General features: G+C 61.1%; 1 protein-coding gene across 16 annotated transcripts in view; it reads right to left on the bottom strand.

Moving 5' to 3' along the window:
• Nucleotides 1-3080: 3080 nt before the first annotated feature.
• The window catches only part of BRSK2 (BR serine/threonine kinase 2), a 34675-nt gene continuing 20800 nt past the window's right edge, over nucleotides 3081-16955 (bottom strand). For 3 of the 16 annotated variants that reach the window (XM_014538144.1, XM_014538145.1, XM_014538146.1), the window contains 8 exons: nucleotides 15468-15528; nucleotides 14547-14754; nucleotides 13715-13763; nucleotides 10265-10388; nucleotides 8671-8851; nucleotides 8513-8602; nucleotides 6494-6541; nucleotides 3081-5245 (listed from right to left, as the gene is read on the bottom strand). In XM_014538144.1, the coding sequence (XP_014393630.1) occupies nucleotides 5022-5245; nucleotides 6494-6541; nucleotides 8513-8602; nucleotides 8671-8851; nucleotides 10265-10388; nucleotides 13715-13763; nucleotides 14547-14754; nucleotides 15468-15528 (985 nt within the window). In that variant the 3' untranslated portion in view covers nucleotides 3081-5021. Of the gene's footprint in view, nucleotides 5246-6493; nucleotides 6542-8247; nucleotides 8343-8512; nucleotides 8603-8670; nucleotides 8852-10264; nucleotides 10389-13714; nucleotides 13764-14546; nucleotides 14755-15467; nucleotides 15529-16955 lie in introns of all 16 variants that reach the window. The other 13 variants (XR_001361737.1, XR_001361739.1, XM_005864390.2 and 10 more) reach the window with 8 other exon arrangements.

Below are 16955 nucleotides of genomic sequence, written 5' to 3'. Positions count from 1 at the left end.
CTTGCTATGCCTCCAAATCTCTAGTGCAGGACAGTCAAATGCTGTTTCTGACTAATTAGATCAGGCAAAGACTCAAATCCTCCAGAGACTCACCTCTGCCTACAGATTGATTGGATTCATTTTAAAAAATATCTTCATTTATTTTCTGGAGCATTCTCTTGTTCTTTCTTTCTTTTTTTTTTTGTCTCCCCATTTTGGTTGCCTTTTTGGGTTTGTGACTATGTATTAGGTAGGTCTTGCTATGCCTCCAAATCTCTAGTGCAGGACAGTCAAATGCTGTTTCTGACTAATTAGATCAGGCAAAGACTCAAATCCTCCAGAGACTCACCTCTGCCTACAGATTGATTGGATTCATTTTTAAAAAAATATATTTTATTGATTTTTTACAGAGAGGAAGGGAAAGGGATAGAGAGTCAGAAACATCGATGAGAGAGAAACATTGATCAGCTGCCTCCTGCACACTCCCCACTGGGGACGTGCCCGCAACCAAGGTACATGCCCTTGACCGGAATCGAACCCGGGACCCTTGAGTCTGCAGGCCGATGCTCTATCCACTGAGCCAAACCGGTTAGGGCTGGATTCATTTGGAGTAGCCCTCAGGCAATTGTCCACGGGTGTGGTGAGAGGTTTCCGACAGGGTGGGGCAGTTGCTTCTGCCTGGAGGCTAGTTGTTATTCTCAGTCTCTTAATGGGTCTCAGAAATGCCACATGGTGGGGCAAGGGGTTTTCCAATAGGGTGGGTCAACTGTCTTCCCCCCAGGCAAAACCACCTGGATAACAAAATTCTGCCTGAGAAAGATGACCTCTGCAATGTGAGGAATGACTCAACACAGAAAACCAGGTTGTCTGCCCTCTGAGCTCTAACCCTAGAGCCCCTAACCCTGACTTCTGCTCACACAGCTCCAGTCCACTCTGCCCTCCCTCTCCTGGAGCCCAAGGTGAGTGTCTGCACACGAAATTTTGTGTATTAGCCCTTTAAGAGAGTGCCTGCATTTCTAGGCATCTCTCCCTGGAAGATAGCAACCCTGCTGCTTTTCACAGCCAGATGTTTTGTGGGCACCTTTCTCAGTTCTGGTGCTCTCTGCTGGGCAGCCCAATTGGGGATTAGACCCCAGAGTTCTCAGTGGCAAACCCACACAGCTGAGATATCTCTCCAGAACTTCAGCTGCTGTCTGTGGTGCCCAGCCGCTCTTTTGTGCCTCTGCCCTTCCTACCAGTATCTATGTGGTCCCCACTTTCTGTCTTTAGTTATCAGGGTTCTCTTCAGCTAGTCTTCAGTTGATTATTTGTGATTTTTCTTGGTATTTTAGTTGTAATTCCAGTTTGGTCCTGGGAGCGTGTCTGTGTAGCATCCACTTACTCCACCAACCATTTTTAATTCCTTAAATTGGGTTTTCTTTTCAGACACCCAGAATTCAGTACTAGGGTGCTGTTCTCATAATATCCACCAGAAGGCCCTATTGCCACAACTCCCTGCAAGGGCAAGAGCTCCCTGTCTGTCCATTGGGTTTTGTCTTCGCTGAGCTAGAGACCAGAGGCGCCCCACCCCCCCGCCCCCCAATTCCAGTCCTTTCAACTCCTCCTTTCTGCTCTTGGTGTTGGCCCCGGGGCTCTCAGAAAATCCCAGTACACTCTTGGGTGCCTAGCCTTCACAGCCTGGCCCCTCCCACGAGGCCTGCCCTGCCCCCCACAGCACCACTGTCTGGAGGGCTGCACAGGGGTTGCTGGCGGCTGCACCTCCTGGTGCTCAAAGCAACCCCAGCCTGGTGATTCAGTATGAAGGGCGTCAGAATTGTTTCTGCGTGACTTCAGTGCTTTGTTCCAGAAGGTTCCATCATGTGTCCTGCTGGACTCATGCATGCTGGCAGCCCTGGGCAAATGCTTCCCGCCCTGCATGAAGGCTCCTGGGCTCTGCTTTGCCCCTTGGGATCCACTCCCATCAGGACGCTGCTCCATGGTCAGCAGCCGGCACCCCGACAGTCCGGTAACCCAGTGCCCTGTGAGAGTGTAACCACCAAAGTCCTTCAGCCTGTTTTCTAAGCTGAAGTTAACAAGACACTATGCAGTCCAGCCTTTGCAATGGAGCCTGGTGCCCTCTGCGTCTCCAGAGCACCTCTGGGCACCCACCCCCTCAGAGGCAAGCCCAGTTGCCAGTAGGCTCCCCACTGAGCCAGAGAAGCCAGGCACCCTTGGGCTGTCCCCTGCAGCAGGGGTTGCAGGAGATGAGGGCAGGACGCAGGGGCTGATTCTGCCCGCAGGGCACCTGTGGCAAGTCTGGGAACAGGTTTGATTGCCACCCAGGAATGGGTGATCAGGGCAGTGCTGACATGGTACAAAGCACAGCATGCCCCCACCACAGAGAGCCACTGTAGATCTGTGCTACACCCGGCCCAGGGGACATGGCTGGTGCTGAGACGTTCCCCAGCTAGCCCCATGGCCGTGCTGTGCCCGACATCCATGTATGGGGCAGTGTGCTTGTCGGGGATCTCCAAGGGCGACTGATCTCTGATCGGACGCCCTATCCAGGGTGCTCTCCCCATCTCATGGCTGTGCAGTGGGTCCCTAAGTGCTGCCCTGGCGATGGGGTTGGGCCTGCCCTTCCTGGTGCAGTAGCAGAGGGGTGGATGGCTGAAATGTGATCCAAGTACCTGCATCCCTAGCTGGCGGGCGCTGAGAGTGTGGCTGGGATTGCCTCCCTTTGCTTCCAGGGTTGGGCTACAGAACCCCATCCGCTTCTTCCCAAAAAAAGGATCGAAAAGGTTATCCTCCAGGAAGAAGCCCAAGTGCTGGGTGACACTTGAGGTCTGGGGTGGCCGTGGTCAAGCAGGGGGTGGTGCTCTTTGTCCACTTTGGGTGAGGCTTCCCTGTGCCCCTGGGCCTCTCCTCCCACCCACCCCAGCAGGTTACCCAGCTCAGACTGGGGCAGTCCCCACCCCCCGTACAGGGTCTATCCTCTTCTGCTGAAGCAGAGGCTGTACCACCCACCCCTGCAGAGCCCTGGGCAGCACACATGGGGGACACGAGCTGGTGAACCCAGACCACCCGTGTCCCCACCCCGCCCGCCTGGACCGAGACTGGTGTCAGTGTCTTTACTGAAGGAATTTATTGTTCCGGAACTAAAGTTGCTCACAGTTATTTGACAGGGGTACATGGGGTGGGCTTGTTTGTTTCCGTGACGTCTGCATGTGTCCCAAGTACAAAAGAGGAAGGCTGACGAAGAGATATTGCTTTCGGTGTCCTCTGCCTCTTGAGAAGCCCCCGCTTGTACCTGTGGCTTTGCTGTTATCGGGCGTGTAATAGTTCTTATGTGGAAGCCCCAGCCTGTGGCGGGGCCAGTGGACAGAAGCGTTAAAATCTATCCTCGACCGAGGGCGGGCAGGCGGGCGGGCTGCGGGGAGACACCAGAAGCAGAGTGGACCCGTCACAGCAAAGGCATGCAATCAGACCTGCCCTCCCGGCCTCCGGCTGCCCGGTCCCTTGACACCGCGGGGTCTGTGCGCCGGGCTGGCCGTACCCACAGGAAGAAACGCAAGCATTAGCTGGGGATGGAAAGCGGGCGGCCGCACCCGCACAGGAAACACTGCAGAGGACGCCGCTGACTCTGTTCTTGGTTATGTGGTGTTTTTTTTTTGTTTTTTTGTTTTTTTTCACGTTTTGTCATTTTAGTAAAAAACTCTGCGGTGCCCCTGCCATCCTGTGAGTGGGTGGGGGCCAGCCCAGGGCCTTCCTCCTACCCTGTTCTCGGACACAGAACCAAGAGGGTCCCCATCCTGGACCGGGTGGAGGGGCCCTGGGCATTGGCGCCCATGGGACTGGAGTTGCTTCTACCCAGGACGGACAGAGCAGACAGAGTGGCCTGCGCCGTTCTTTAAATATATATATGTGTGTATATAGAAAGAACCAAGAGCAAGAACCGAACACAAAACCTAGCCCTGCCCAGCGGCTCCCCTCCCCCACACCCTTTTCCAAAAACAACCAAGAAAAAAAGTTTATAAAAATATCTTGCAGGAATTCTTTAAAGTTTACAGTAGCTTGCCGGCACTGCACCCACCGGCCTGCCCCCCAGTGCCCCATCGGCTGCGTCCTCAGGGCACCTGGGCCCAGACCCACCCTGCCCGAGACAGACAGACAGACAGACAGACGGCAGGAAGATGCTGCTGCTGCCCCTTCCCTGAACAGAGAAGTAAAGAAACTCAATAAGTTAAAACAGCAAATAAATAATACTGATCTCGGCCAGCCTGCTGCCTCTGGGTCCAGTTCCACCCGAGCCAGGACAGGAACGCAGGCCCGAGAGCACCTGCAGCAACGAGCCGGGGGGACTGGGTGCCAGCTAGCATCAGCGTGGGTGCCGAGGTGTCGATGGACTGGGGAGGGGGTTCTGCAGAAGGAAGGGGCTGAGGAGAGGCTGCAAGCGCCCTCTGCCCGCCTCTCAGATGCTTCGCCCACCACGGCCCCGCCCTGGAGGCAGCCTGGGCGACAGGACCTGCCGAGGGCTCGAGTCACTGCAAGTCTGTCGGCAGGCTGGAGGCAGCTTCCCCTCGGAGCCAGGTCCTCCTCCCCATGGCCATGCGGAGCAGAAACCGGGCAGAGTGCCACGCGGGCAGGTGGACGGAGGCAGTGGCGGTGGGCAGGGCCTCGCCGCCGGGCACGCCGCAGCAGCAGGAGAGGAGAGGCAGGTCCACGGCAGCTGCCTTCAGCGGGCCGGTGTCCGGCGCGGAGCCCAGAGGACGGCCTCGTGGAGGTGACATGTTAACTTTTCGGGATAATTCCTGGTATCAGAGTGGAAACAGTGACGTTGTCAGAGACAGGCAGAGAGAGAAACAGCGAGAGAAAGAGAGAGCAGGCACGGGTGGACCGGCCACAGGCCCTGGCCCCCGGTGCCCCTATCCTTTCCTCCCCCGCTTCACACCAGTCTAGATGGGTAGGTGGGTGTGGCCCTGGGTCCACTCAGGGCGGGCAGGTGGCTCGGTAGCCTTGGTGGCCACTGTCAGGGCCGTGCTGGGGGGGGAGGGGCTATGTGTCTAAGGCTGCTCGTGGCGGGCGGCGGGTGGCCCCGTCTTGGCCGTGTCCTTGCCCGTTGGGTACTCGGCATCCCCTCCAGGGCCAGGGCCAGCGGCCGCCGAGTCACCGAGTGGACTGTGGGCACTCCGCTTGGCGGGCGTGCTGGGGGCCTGGGCCGCCTGCCCGTTCTTCTCGTCTGAAAAAAGTTGTTTAATTACGTCAAAGAAGTTACTCAATGGGCTGCCTGGGTACACAGAACAGAAGACAAAAGAAAAGAAAAAAGAAAAAAAAGGGGCGAGAAAGAGGAAGGGAGGGAAGGAGAGAGAAAGAGAACAAACAAACAAATGAACGAAAGGGCCTTGGCGAGAGAAAGAAAAACCCAACGAGATGAGGTCTGAGATGGGCGTAGGGGGTGGGGACAGGTGACAGCAAGCAGGGTGGGCAGGCGGCCGGCCGGCGGGGTGCCCTCTGTGCCAGGGGCTCACAGGAGGGGTTGGGGCTTTGGGGACACGAGCTGGGACCTCTAGGCCTCTGAACTGCGGGGCAGGAACCCAAGGCAGGTGGAGAGACCCCTCCTCCCTCACCAGGCCTGGCCTTGCAGGTGCAGCGCCTCCCTTGGCCTCAGCCAGACACGGAACTCAGACACCAGTCTCAGAGTCTCCCCTTGTCAGCTCCGTGGCCTTGCTGGCCGGCCGGCCCACTCTGAACTCAGAGCCACAAAGACAGGGCTTCCACATCCCCAGGGAGCAGGAGCCTGGGACGGGCGTCTGGCTCTTGGCAGGAGGCCACGGGGTCTGCTCTGGGTTGGGAGGCTGGAGCCAGCGTGCCTGCCATACTCCTCCCCTGGCCAGCCCAGGCCACACAATGTGGAGACAGCGGACAGACAGATGGAAGGATGGATGGACAGGCATGGAGAGCTTGGGTGTGGGAGGGTGGGGGGCAGGCAGCCAGAGTGGGAATGTCCTGAGGTCAAGAGGAAGGGGTAGGATGGGATGACCACCCTGACCTGGGGCCTGTGCTCCCTGTCCAGGTGCACTGATGGGGCACCTTTGCTTTAGTTCCTAAACCTGAGCCCTGCCAGGTCCCTCCTCTCCCTGCCAGGTACAGTGGGAGGGGAGTGTTGTATGGCCTGGGTAGCTCACAGGTCCCAGCAGGAGCGGCCCCTGCTCCTGATTGCACTCCATTGTGATCCCCGGTCAGAGCCTGCACATGCGACCCTCGCTGGTCTCAGGGCATGCTCTGAACACGGGTCCCTCCCGGGCCCACCCTGATCCTGGCCAGGCCTGTGCTGCTATTGGATGAGTGACAGGGTGCTCCTGGCAGAGGCAAGAGGCTGGGCGTGCAGGGGCCTACCCTGAGTCCCGTGTGTGTCTGGGCCCCAAGCTACACACAGACCCCAGGACAGCCCCAGGGGTGGCAGGCGCAGCACCCAGCCGGGAGCGGGTTGCAGGTGGGGTGATAGGCGGGAGGCCCAGGCGATAGGGGTTCTTACCACACTTGGAAAGCCTCCCCGTCATCATCTCCACACAGTTAGTGGTGTCTGGAGCACAGAACGGAGAGAGGGGGATGTGAACACAGCTTCCCACCAGCCCCTCAGGGACAAGTAGAGGCTCAGGGCAGGGAGTGGGGTCTGAGGGGTGGAGCCCAAAGGGGTAGGTATGGAGTGGGCGGGCTCAGAGTGCAGGCATTAGGTGAGGGCCACCTGGGCAGTAGAGGGTCCTGCCAGAGCCTCTCCCGCTGTCCTGCCCTGGGTCCAAGACAGGCTGTGGAGCTGAGAAGCCCACGACTTTGGCCATGGTCTGCACTGGCCACCCACGTGTCCTCACCCTGCAGGCCTGCAGTACCCTACCCTGACCCTCCCATCTGCTGCTGGGCCTGGGAGCGTTGGTGCTGGCAAAGCCCTCGCTGCAGGTGGGATGTGCCCTCTGGGCCTCCCCTTTGTAGGACAGGCTGGGGCCCTGTTGGAGTGGCCACCAGAGGACTTGGTGTGGTGGTTGAAGGTCCCTCTTTCTACCCACCTCCCATGATGGCCCTGGGACTGAGCTTGCTGGACAAGAGCATCCAGTGTGGGAGGGAGGCCAGGGGATGGGGTCAGGGAATGGGCTGAGGTACCAGTTTGGGATCCCCAGGAAGAGAACTTGCTGAAGGAGGGTGAGGGAGATGGGTGAGGGCCCAGAGCTCATTGGTCCAGGCCAGCAAGGCCCTGCTCTGGGATGGCTGTAGGCACAGAGGCCTGCTGGACATAAGCATGCCAGGCCCTGGTCTTGGCTCCCCTTCCCAGACAAGCTTTGTTCTTCCCCAGCTTCAGTTTCCCTGTCAGCATTGCACTGCTCCAGATGGAGACCTTAACAGCTCAGGAGCCAGAGGCACCTGGCCTGCCTGCTCCCCACCCTAACAGCCAGGAGAGCGGGCCCACACCTGGGCTAGGGCCAGGGTGCTGAGGGACATGTTAGGGAGAAGAGGAGGGCAGTGAAAAACAGACGATGGAATGAGGATGGCAGGGTGGGGTGGGCGCTGGGCCGGCCTGGCCTTTAGAACTCCACACAGAAGCACCACAGGTCGGGGGAAGGGCCCACTGAGGCCCCAGCTGGCCGCAGGGGGTTCAGAGAGGCAGACGAGGGCTGGACACCTTGCGCCCTAGGCCCCAAACGTCAGAACAGGCCTCACGACAACCCCGCACCTCACCGCCATCCAGACACACACTGCACACCTTCACCAATAGATGGCGACTCACGCAGGGCTCACACACCCATACCAGTGCAGCCCACCCCCACCAGGCATGACCCTTGGGCCTGGGAGCCCCTTTCCCTGGATGGCTTCTCTAGGCCCAGTTGGGGAGCCCTTGCTTTGACTGGGGCCTGAGGCCCCTTTTGTCCTGCTCAAGGCCAGACAGTCACAGGCTTCAGGGAGGGCAGATGGCAAACAACCCCACCACATGTCAGGCTCCAGGGCCACAGCCCTCACAGGGCGCTGCTGCGGGGGAATCCCAAGGGGCCAGGGCTCCAGGCAGGACCTTGGCCACTGCTCTCCCGGGGCCTGCTCTCGCTGGGGGGTCCCGGGGCCAGCCTGCCCTGTGCCCCGAGACTCAGCCTGGGCTCTGGACCTGCACGGCTTGTCAAGGGCCAGGAGCTGGCCACTGGCCATGTGAGTGGGCACAGGGTGCCCTTCTCAGGGCCAGCCTGGCTCTTGCCAGAGGACATGACTGCAGCCCCCTCCTTGCCCCAGTGGTGGGGCGGGACACCTTACCTGCCAGCGTCAGAGGCTACTCTCGTAGCTGGTGGCCACCTTCTGGCCTTTAAGCCCAGCACCCCAGCTTAGTCCTGGCGCTGGCGGGGAGGGTTCTACAGTGGACAAGAGGTGCCTTTCAGTGTGGTGTGCTGGGCCCTACCTCCCTGGGTGTGCAGACTCGGGCTGGCCCGCTGTGCTGGGGAGGCCCTGCTCCCTGGGGGGCGGCGGAGGGGCCACGCCCACTCGATGGCCCACAGGGCGGCCGAGCTGAGCGCCGCCTCACCTGACAAGTGCTGGGTGGAGGGCTGGTCGTGTGTGCTCAGTAGCTGTGTCTGAATGGTCTCCACGACCCTCTTGAAGCGGCGGCTTGGGCCTGGGGGAGACAGGGGGTTAAGCCTGGGCGAGGTGGCCGGAGCCCGTGCCCTGGACCCAGCAGCTCACCTGATAGAAGCGTGAATGTGACAGAGTAGATGCCGTTCTCCTTCTGTGCCGCCCCACCCTCGCTGTAGGTGATGTCCACCTGGAACTTGACAGGCTTCTGGAACACTGCCGGGCCCCCTGTCGCCTTGTACTCGGCCCGAAAGCTGGTCTGGGAGATGACGCTGTGGCTGAGACTGGGAATCTGCAGAGTGGCAGTTCGGTGTGAGCAGGGACCCAGCCCCCACCCTGAGCTCCTGAACTGGGACCCACAGGCCAGCCCCTCCAGCCTCATCTGTGAAATGGGTGCAGCTAGCCTCCACCTGGGGAGGCCATCACCAGCAGGGCCCTCGGGATGTGGCCATGAGAGCCAAGAGCAGGACTGACCGAGACCCGGGGCAGGGCTTTCTAAGGAGCGATGAGTAAACATGCAGGTGGGAGGGGGACCCCCAGAGCAGCAGTGAGGACAGGGGACCAAGGCTGAAGCCTCTGTTGGCACTGAGAACAGCCACCTGAGGCCAAGGCCAGGGCCATCGCTGACAACAGTGCCTGAGGCTCTGCACCTGGTCGACACCCGCTGTATATACAAAGGAAACTGGTCACAACAAACTCAGCAGGCAATCTTGCCTCAGGGTCCCCCCCAAGAGAGGATTCTGCCCCCAGGAATGCCCAGCACCCGAGGTCAGAAGGGCCAGCCATACTGGGAAGCATTAGAGGGCAGTGGCTGAGTCCATGCCCCACGGGGAGGGACTCTTGGTGTTCCAGGAACAGTAGAAGGGGCCTGGAGATCATAGGGTGGGGTCAGGGGGGACAGAGGCCCAGACCTGGGCCCTAAGGAAGAGAGCAGGGTACAGGGGAGTCAAAGGGGCCAGTGTGCCTGTGTCCAGCATGAGGTTGACCCCTGCCTGGTTCTGGGCTCTCCTGGCCCCTGAACCTCTGGGAGGAGCACCTGCTGTCCTCATAGCCCTAAGGGAACCTGGGCGGCAGCCGGTGACAGGGAGTGCTGAGACTGGGCTCAGAGAAACCCCCGGCAATCTCTGCCCACCTGGTGGTGGGGCTGGAGCTGCAGCAGCTAGACCCCCTCTGGTGATCCTGGGATCTCCCCTAAGCTGTGATCCTGGGGCCCCCTGGCATGAATCTGGAAGAAAACCCTCAGGGCTTTCTGCTCCCTGTGCCTGGTGATTTGGCAAAGACAAGGGAACCCATAGAAGGCCCAGTGTAGCCCCCTCAGCACTATAGGCCTCGGTGGGAGGCAGGGGCTGCAGGAGGCCGGCAGCATGTGGGGCATGCAGAGGGCACTCAGGAAACAGGCCCCTGGGGACTGTTCCTGAGGCCTTGGCACATCCCCTGGATGTGGCAGAGGTCCCTCTATTGAGGCTGCCTGCGCATCAGCCCTCGGGGCGTATCCCTGTCCCCAGTGCCACCCTCCATCACAGCCCAGCCTGGGACCTGTTCACAGCATGGCTTGCTTTGTCAACGCCTCAACCCGCCAGCCACACGTGTCCCTGCCTGGCCCACACCTGCTCCTCCAGGGTCCCCTTCTCCTCACCCCCGGGGCAGGCGGAGACAGTGTCTGTCTGTCCAGTGAATGGACCCTCTGGGGAGGGACAAGGCTCACCGACAGGAAGGCATGAACGATGTCAGCTTTGATGGAGCTCAGGGGCTTGTCCTTGATGACCAGGAAGATCTGCTCCTCCTTCTCGAGGCTGATGAAGTTCCCGAACCAGGACTTCTTGGCCAGCCTGCGGGGTGGAGCGAAGGGCTGCTCACACCTCGGGGACAGGCCTGCCCTGCCCCTGACCCCACCATCCTGACCTCCCGACTGCCTCCTGAGCTCTGATTCACCCTGCTCTGGACTCTGAGCCCCTGCCCACCCTGATATTACCATCCTAACCTCGACCTGCCTTGTCCCTGTCTCCACTCACACCCTGATCTCTCCACCCATGCCTGACTCGATAACCCTACTGCTAATCCCACAGCCCTGGGCCTAACACTCCATCCTCCCCCCTTGTCTGGGCCCAGCAGTACCCACTGGAACCCAACCAGAAGGGTATGGCACCATGACCCTGGGGTGATTTGCTGTGCGGCAGTCCCACAGCCTCCTTGAGGAAAGTGGCCCCCACCCAGGGGGGGCTGTGAGGGGAGCAGGAGCATGCGGGAGCTGGGGTGGGATTGGGGCAGGCCAGGCACCCTTGGGCAGGCCATGGCTATAAATGGCTGAGACATGGCGCAGAGGAGGGACAACCTCAGCTTCCCCAGGCCACCCTTGTCTCCGCCCTCAGGGACTGGTGGCCCTCGCTGCCTGCCTCCCTGCTGCCCCAGCCCAGGCCACTCCATGGGACTGGGCTGCTGGGCAGGGCGGGGATGCAGCCCAGAGAGCCCCAGGCTGGCAGCACCTTCTCACATGAGCCCTTACCCCATTGCGCTCAGGGCCACCCTCCCGCCTTGGTCGTCAATGCTGACCTGGTCACTGTGGCCTGGTCTGGGGCTGCCCCTGAGGTGGAGCCCTCCCCGTGACAGTGTGGGATAGACGCCCACCACCCTGCCTCCAGGATTCACGCCTGTGTGGCCCTTCCTATGGTGTGGGTGGGCCAGTGACCAGCTTCTGACAAGAGAATGTGGAAAAGTGGAAGTCATCTCCGAGATCGGGCCACAAAGTTTGACTCCCCTCTCACCGCTTTGTTGAAATGGACCAACTGGTGAGAGGCCCACGGGGACCTGAATCCGGCCCACAGCAGCTCCTGCTCCTGTGCAGCCATGAAGGCCACAGCCTGTCATCCCTAAAGTCAAGCACCCAGCTGGGCGTGGCTAGTCCTGACCACTGAGAGGACAAGCATGCATCGTTTTACGGTGGAATGTGTTTGATTCGTTTGTCATGCAGCCATTGATGACTGGCAAATCCTGGCCAACTTCTTGCTGCCTCCCTTGCAGCTACAGTGTAGACACATGACCACTCTACCTGTCCAGTGATGAGAAGCAGCAGCCAGGCCCATGGCATTAGTAGGGCACTCCAAGGTACTCTACACTGGCCTGGGCATGGCCAACAGTTTTCCTGGTTGTGTGACATCTTCCCTTTTCCTGCCCATTTCCAGAGCCACTCTTCAGCTGCTGTGACAATGACCAACCCACCTGCCAACAGTGTCCCTGTCCTCCCTCGTCAGCCCGGTGCAGGAATCCCAACAGAAGATGTGAAGAGAGGACATCGAGGACCCCACACCCTCATTCAGCCACCTCAGCTCCCTGGCTGTCTGCCATGTTGAGCGAGTGCGGGCTGCTGGCCTGAGCTGCACAATGCTGCACCCAGGACTACGCCGGGCCTGGAGCCCACAGCTGGGGCTCGTGCCTTCTGCAGACGAGTTACAGTGAAAACTGGCTTTTTGTACTTTGACACCAGAGGTTTGAACAGTCCCGGATCTGAAAGAAGCCTGGCTGAGCTGGGAAGGCTAATAGAGGGTGTGTGGGGACAAGCCTGTGACGGTAGCTCAAGGTGTCAACTTGGCCTGTCTGGTCCAACATTGGGTGTTGCTTCTTGAAAGACATCTTATCGACGTGGTAGTTGTTACCAGCGAGGTCCTGCAGGCCAGCCTGCGACATCACCCAAGTTCTATTTCCCGCCTGCTGACCCCAGTCTCAGGCCCGCTAGCATCATGTGCACACCCACCCGCAACCTCCTGGTTTTGGTTTCCTCGGGGACCCTGACTGACACAGGGCTCCTAGAAGCTGCAGGTGGAATGTCCTGGGACCAGGAGCATGTCTTGTGCAGGAGGCTCTGGGGGGCTCACTGCACCCCGCTTCCGGGGACACCTGCACCTGCTCATTCCCACCAGGCTCTTGGGCAGGGACAGGCCCCATGGGCCTCAATGGAATGGAGGGGCACAGGCCATCGGCCGCAGCACGTGACTGTGTGATTTTGTAAATTCCCTGAAAGTCCAGCAGTTACACTGCAGGCAAGTTTGAGAAGGCTTTTCAGGGCAGCAGAGACTGGCAACTGAAGGGATGCAACCAGTGGGACTGCAGAATCCCCCTAACCCAGCGGCTCCCGGCTCGCACCTGCACCCACATGCACAACACCATGACAACTTCTCTCTCTCAGACAGCTGGCCCCACTGCCTTCACTGCCAGCGCAGCCCCCCACGCCCTGCCCTGTGTCTACACCGCATTTCCTGTTCACACCACCACCCGAGGACGAGGGAGCCGAGGCCTCAGGGAGGGCGGGCACTTGCGCAGGTCTCTCCAGGACCTTGGCTGGAGACCCTGAGTGGGGGGCATTTCCGTATGCAGATCTTCTGCGGGGTGGGGGGCGGTGGCCCTGTTTCCCCATCACTCCCACGGCCCCTGCATCTTCCTTTCATGTGATGATGATCCGAGGGTCACTCTGCACCTGGCCTTGGCCAAGGCCACCCCATACGCTGGCTATCCCTCCTCCTCGCCTGCACCGATTTCACCTTGAAATCCTCCATCCTTACAACCGGACATGTCTGGCCACCTTCTGGGCTCTGCTCTGCCCAGCACCCTTCCCTGATGGAAACCCCTGTAGCAGGCACCTCAGACCAGTCCTGGAGGCCTCCCCATGCTCAGCACATCCAGGGCAGACGCTGTGTCTGAAGTGTGAGCAAGCCGGGCCCCTGTGGCTCCCTCGTGTGGAGGCCAGGGCTCAGCAAGTATGCAGCAGTCCCTCCGAGGAGTGGCTATGCCGTACTGCCTCCAGCCAGCATAGGCCCTTCTCCCAGGCTGTGGCTCAGAGCAGAACTGAACTGTCCCCTAAGGGCTCCCCCACCATCCTAGGCCCTGCTCCCCGCCTGGTGTTCAAAGTGCAGGAGGCTCCGAGATGTGCACGCTGGAGAGGAGGTAGCTGAGGCAGGAGGTGGAGGAGAGGACCAGCAGCAGCAGGGGCCACAGGGAGAAAGGGAGAAGGACCTGTGGGCTGGGATGCTCAGCCGGAAGCCCTTGTGGATTCCGTGGCCTGTTATGTGGGAGGGTACCCTGCCCCCCCCCCCCCCCGGTGCTCTTGGCATCCTAGCACCAGGCAAGAGGTTGACAGATTCCACCTGCTCCGACGGCCACTTACTCTGGGGAGGACTCCGGGGTCAGGTTGGACATCTCCTCTGGCGTCGGGACTGTGCACAGGAAGGAGAGAGAGAGAAGGTGTGGTGACCACTATGCCCTCCCCTTAGGTCCTGCACCATGGGGGGTCCTATGGAGCACCCACATGCTGTCTAAGGGCGCGTTCTTGGTCAGGGCCTTGGGAGCCTTGGGCCATTGGGAGCTGTCCTGACCCCTGGTGCTGAAACCAGGCTAGGCCTGCTCTGGCCTTCAGCCAGTCCTGCTGTCCCTCCAGGTGTTGGGTGTGCTGGCTGGGCTCTCCTTGGGTGTGTGCCCGGCATCCCCTTGGGGGTGAGGAGGGGACTGCCCCTTGGCACTGGGCCCCACGCCTCACCCCTTGGCTGTGCAGTGGGGCTGGTGAGCCCAGATAGCCAGCCACTGTCACATGACCCTCAGCACCCAGCACACAGGGGCAGGCTTCCCTGCATTACCCTGTGGGCTTCGTGACCATCATGTCCACACCCACCCAGTGGCCATCTCTCCTCCCTGGGCCTCAGGCAGCCCGTACTGAGGAGGCCACTGGGCTGAGGAGAAGCAAGGGTCCCAGGAGGGCTCCCAAGGCTGTGCCCACTGGGTGCCAGGTCTGCACTGAGTGGGCCCAGGCACAGGTTGAGCAGGCTGGTAAATAGTGGAGATCTGTGATGCTGCCTAGGCCTGTGCCAGTCTAGCAGACCTGGGAATGATCCAGTGCTTTTGGTAGGGTGGCCCCTGCCTGGCTCCACTCGCCCCGCTGGCCAGGATGAGCAGTGCTCCACTTGCCCCGCTCATCGCCTGTGCCCTGCCGTCACCGAGCTCACCCTGCAGTTTCCGGCGGTGGAAGCGAGGTGACCCCAGGAAGCTGTTCTTGATGGAGTTGAGCCTTGTCCTCCAGGGCACCCCTCCAACGCTGGGGCTGGATGGCGGTGTGGGGTTGGGTGTGCCAGCTGGGCTTTCCTTGGGCGTGTGCACTGGCGTCCCCTTGGGGGTAGGGAGGGGACTGCCCCTTGGAGAGGGGTGAGGGGTCACCTGTATGGTGGGGACAGATTTAGTGTTTGGTTCAGTCCCAGTGAGCAGAAGCCGGGTGGGGGCAGGCAGAGGGGCCAGCCCCAGGGGTGGGGCCAGTTGGGGGCCAAGGCCGCCAGGGACAGGGTGCCGGGCCTGGGTGCTGGCTGGGAGTGGGTTGGACTTGGTGCCCTGCAGAGGCTTGTCGGTCAGCTTGGCCTTGCTTGGCAAGGTTTGGGTCTTGGGGTTGGGCCGCGGGGCGGCCTGTGGAGGGAGGACGTGTCCAGGCCGAGAGGCGCTCTGACAAACTTCGGGCTCCATGGAGGTGGCCAGGGTGCAGGCCACGAAGGGAAGTTCAGGGGGAGGGGGAGGCAGCACAAACTTCCTAACAGGCTACAGGGCAGGCACCGAGGGCAGGGAGTGGAGTGTGGGTCCGCCATGCAGGAGTCAGCCATGCATCCGTGCCCCCCACCCACATGCACACAGAACCCCAGGAAGACCCACGGGTGCAGGCATGTGGGGGCGGAGCATTTGCCACGAAAGAAAACAAGTAACACACAAGAAAACACACAAAACAAAACAAAAAACGTGCAGTTAGCGAGAGCAGCCAGAGCCGCAGAACGGCAGCACCACGCGTGGCCCCCAGCAGGTGGGAATGGCGGGGCCTCTTCCAGGGCCGCCCGGCCCCTCCCGAGCACCTTCGGTTTGGGAGCCTGAGTGGAGGGGGCGTCACTCACCCGGGGGCTGCTGAGTGGGCTGGTGGAGAGGCCTGAGGAAGCGCCGCTGATGGATCGGGACCTGGGGACACAGGTGCAGAGCGGGGCTCAGCTGAGACAGGCCACGGGTGCACAGCTTCTCTTCCCACAGGAGGCCTGGGTGCCCAGGACTGTCCTGCTGTCCCCACCCCGCCTGTCCTCATCAGGAGAGACCCTGCAGCCTCTTTGGGACCCCCGTCGGAGCCCCATGGTGCAGCCTTGGAGCCCTCTGCCAGTGTCTGCAGGGGCTCAGGTGGGCAAAGGGATGAGGAAGGTTGCAGATTTCTGGAAACTGAACCCAGCCTGTGCCAGGCCCCTCTCCACACTCCAGCTGCCAGGAACCACCTGACCCCCAAGGCTGTGCTGGCCCAGGGCCACCAGCTGGGCATTAGCCAGCCCCTTGGCACCCACAGCCCACCTGCCTGGTCCAGAGCTGCCCACAGCAGGCCAGCCCTTGGCCCTCTCCTCACTTGCATGACCAGGGCCTGGGCAAGACGAGGCTGGGGTGGACACTGATCTTTTTCCACCACAGGCTGCACTGGGCCTGCAGGCCTGGCCTGGGCATAGCTGGACCCAGGGTGCCCAGCTGAGACAGGCACACAGCTGTGCCCCCTTGGGGCAGACACGGCCTGCAGGGACTTACCACACCTGCGGTCCTTAGGGAAAGGAATGGGACTGGGGGCTGATGCAGCCCTAGGAAAGGACAGGGGAATGGTGCACTGCCCTGCCACCTGCCCACCCCAGCCAGCATGGCCTGGAGAGGGGTCTCGCCTGCCACACCTTGGCCTGGCCCCTGGGCCTGGGGGAGGAATGGAGCCCATGCTGGCCAGACCTTGGCTCCTGGCCACTCCACCAGCACCTGTGAGCTGGGGCCCCATGGCCATGACCGTCGTACTCTCCCACCTGGCCCAGGCCCACTGTCACTCAGCACTGACCCTGCCCCAGTCCCCCAGCCCAAAGCTTTCCGATGCTGAGTCCCAGTTGGGGCCCCCCAACAGCCACAGTGAGGCCCAGTGCCTGGGGCCTCCCACCGAGCCAGTGCAAGCTTGTGGCTTGGCACAAGGAAGCAGACAGCAGCAAGGGGAGAAAGGGGTGGGAGCCGTCCACACGCCCTCCTGCCCAGCAGGCAGCTTCTGGAGACTGAGCCATGGCTGCCTAGACAGGACAACACCTGCACCCCAGAGGCAGGGGCGGCGAGACTGTGGGGGACCACGGGGCAGGCCCAACCATGTCACCCTCAGGCAGCGGGCCCTGCAGGTGCGGGGCAGGGGGCTCACAAAGGCCAGGTGTGACCAGCACACCTCCTGCCATCAACTTGGGAGGCTGCAATGGGCTCGGGATGGCTGAGCTGCCTCTGGCTGCCACTTCCACTCAGGCCCTAGTGGGCAGCATGGTGGCCCCAGGACCCAGGGGACAGCGCCGGCCAAGGGGAGGTTAACCAGGACCACCACCAGCCACATTAAGGTGGGC

This window comes from Myotis brandtii, unplaced genomic scaffold (assembly GCF_000412655.1).
Source record: "Myotis brandtii unplaced genomic scaffold, ASM41265v1 scaffold187, whole genome shotgun sequence".
NCBI classification, from domain to species: Eukaryota; Metazoa; Chordata; class Mammalia; order Chiroptera; family Vespertilionidae; genus Myotis; species Myotis brandtii.
Note: the sequence above shows the minus strand (reverse complement) of the source record. Positions and strands in the feature narration are given on the sequence as shown.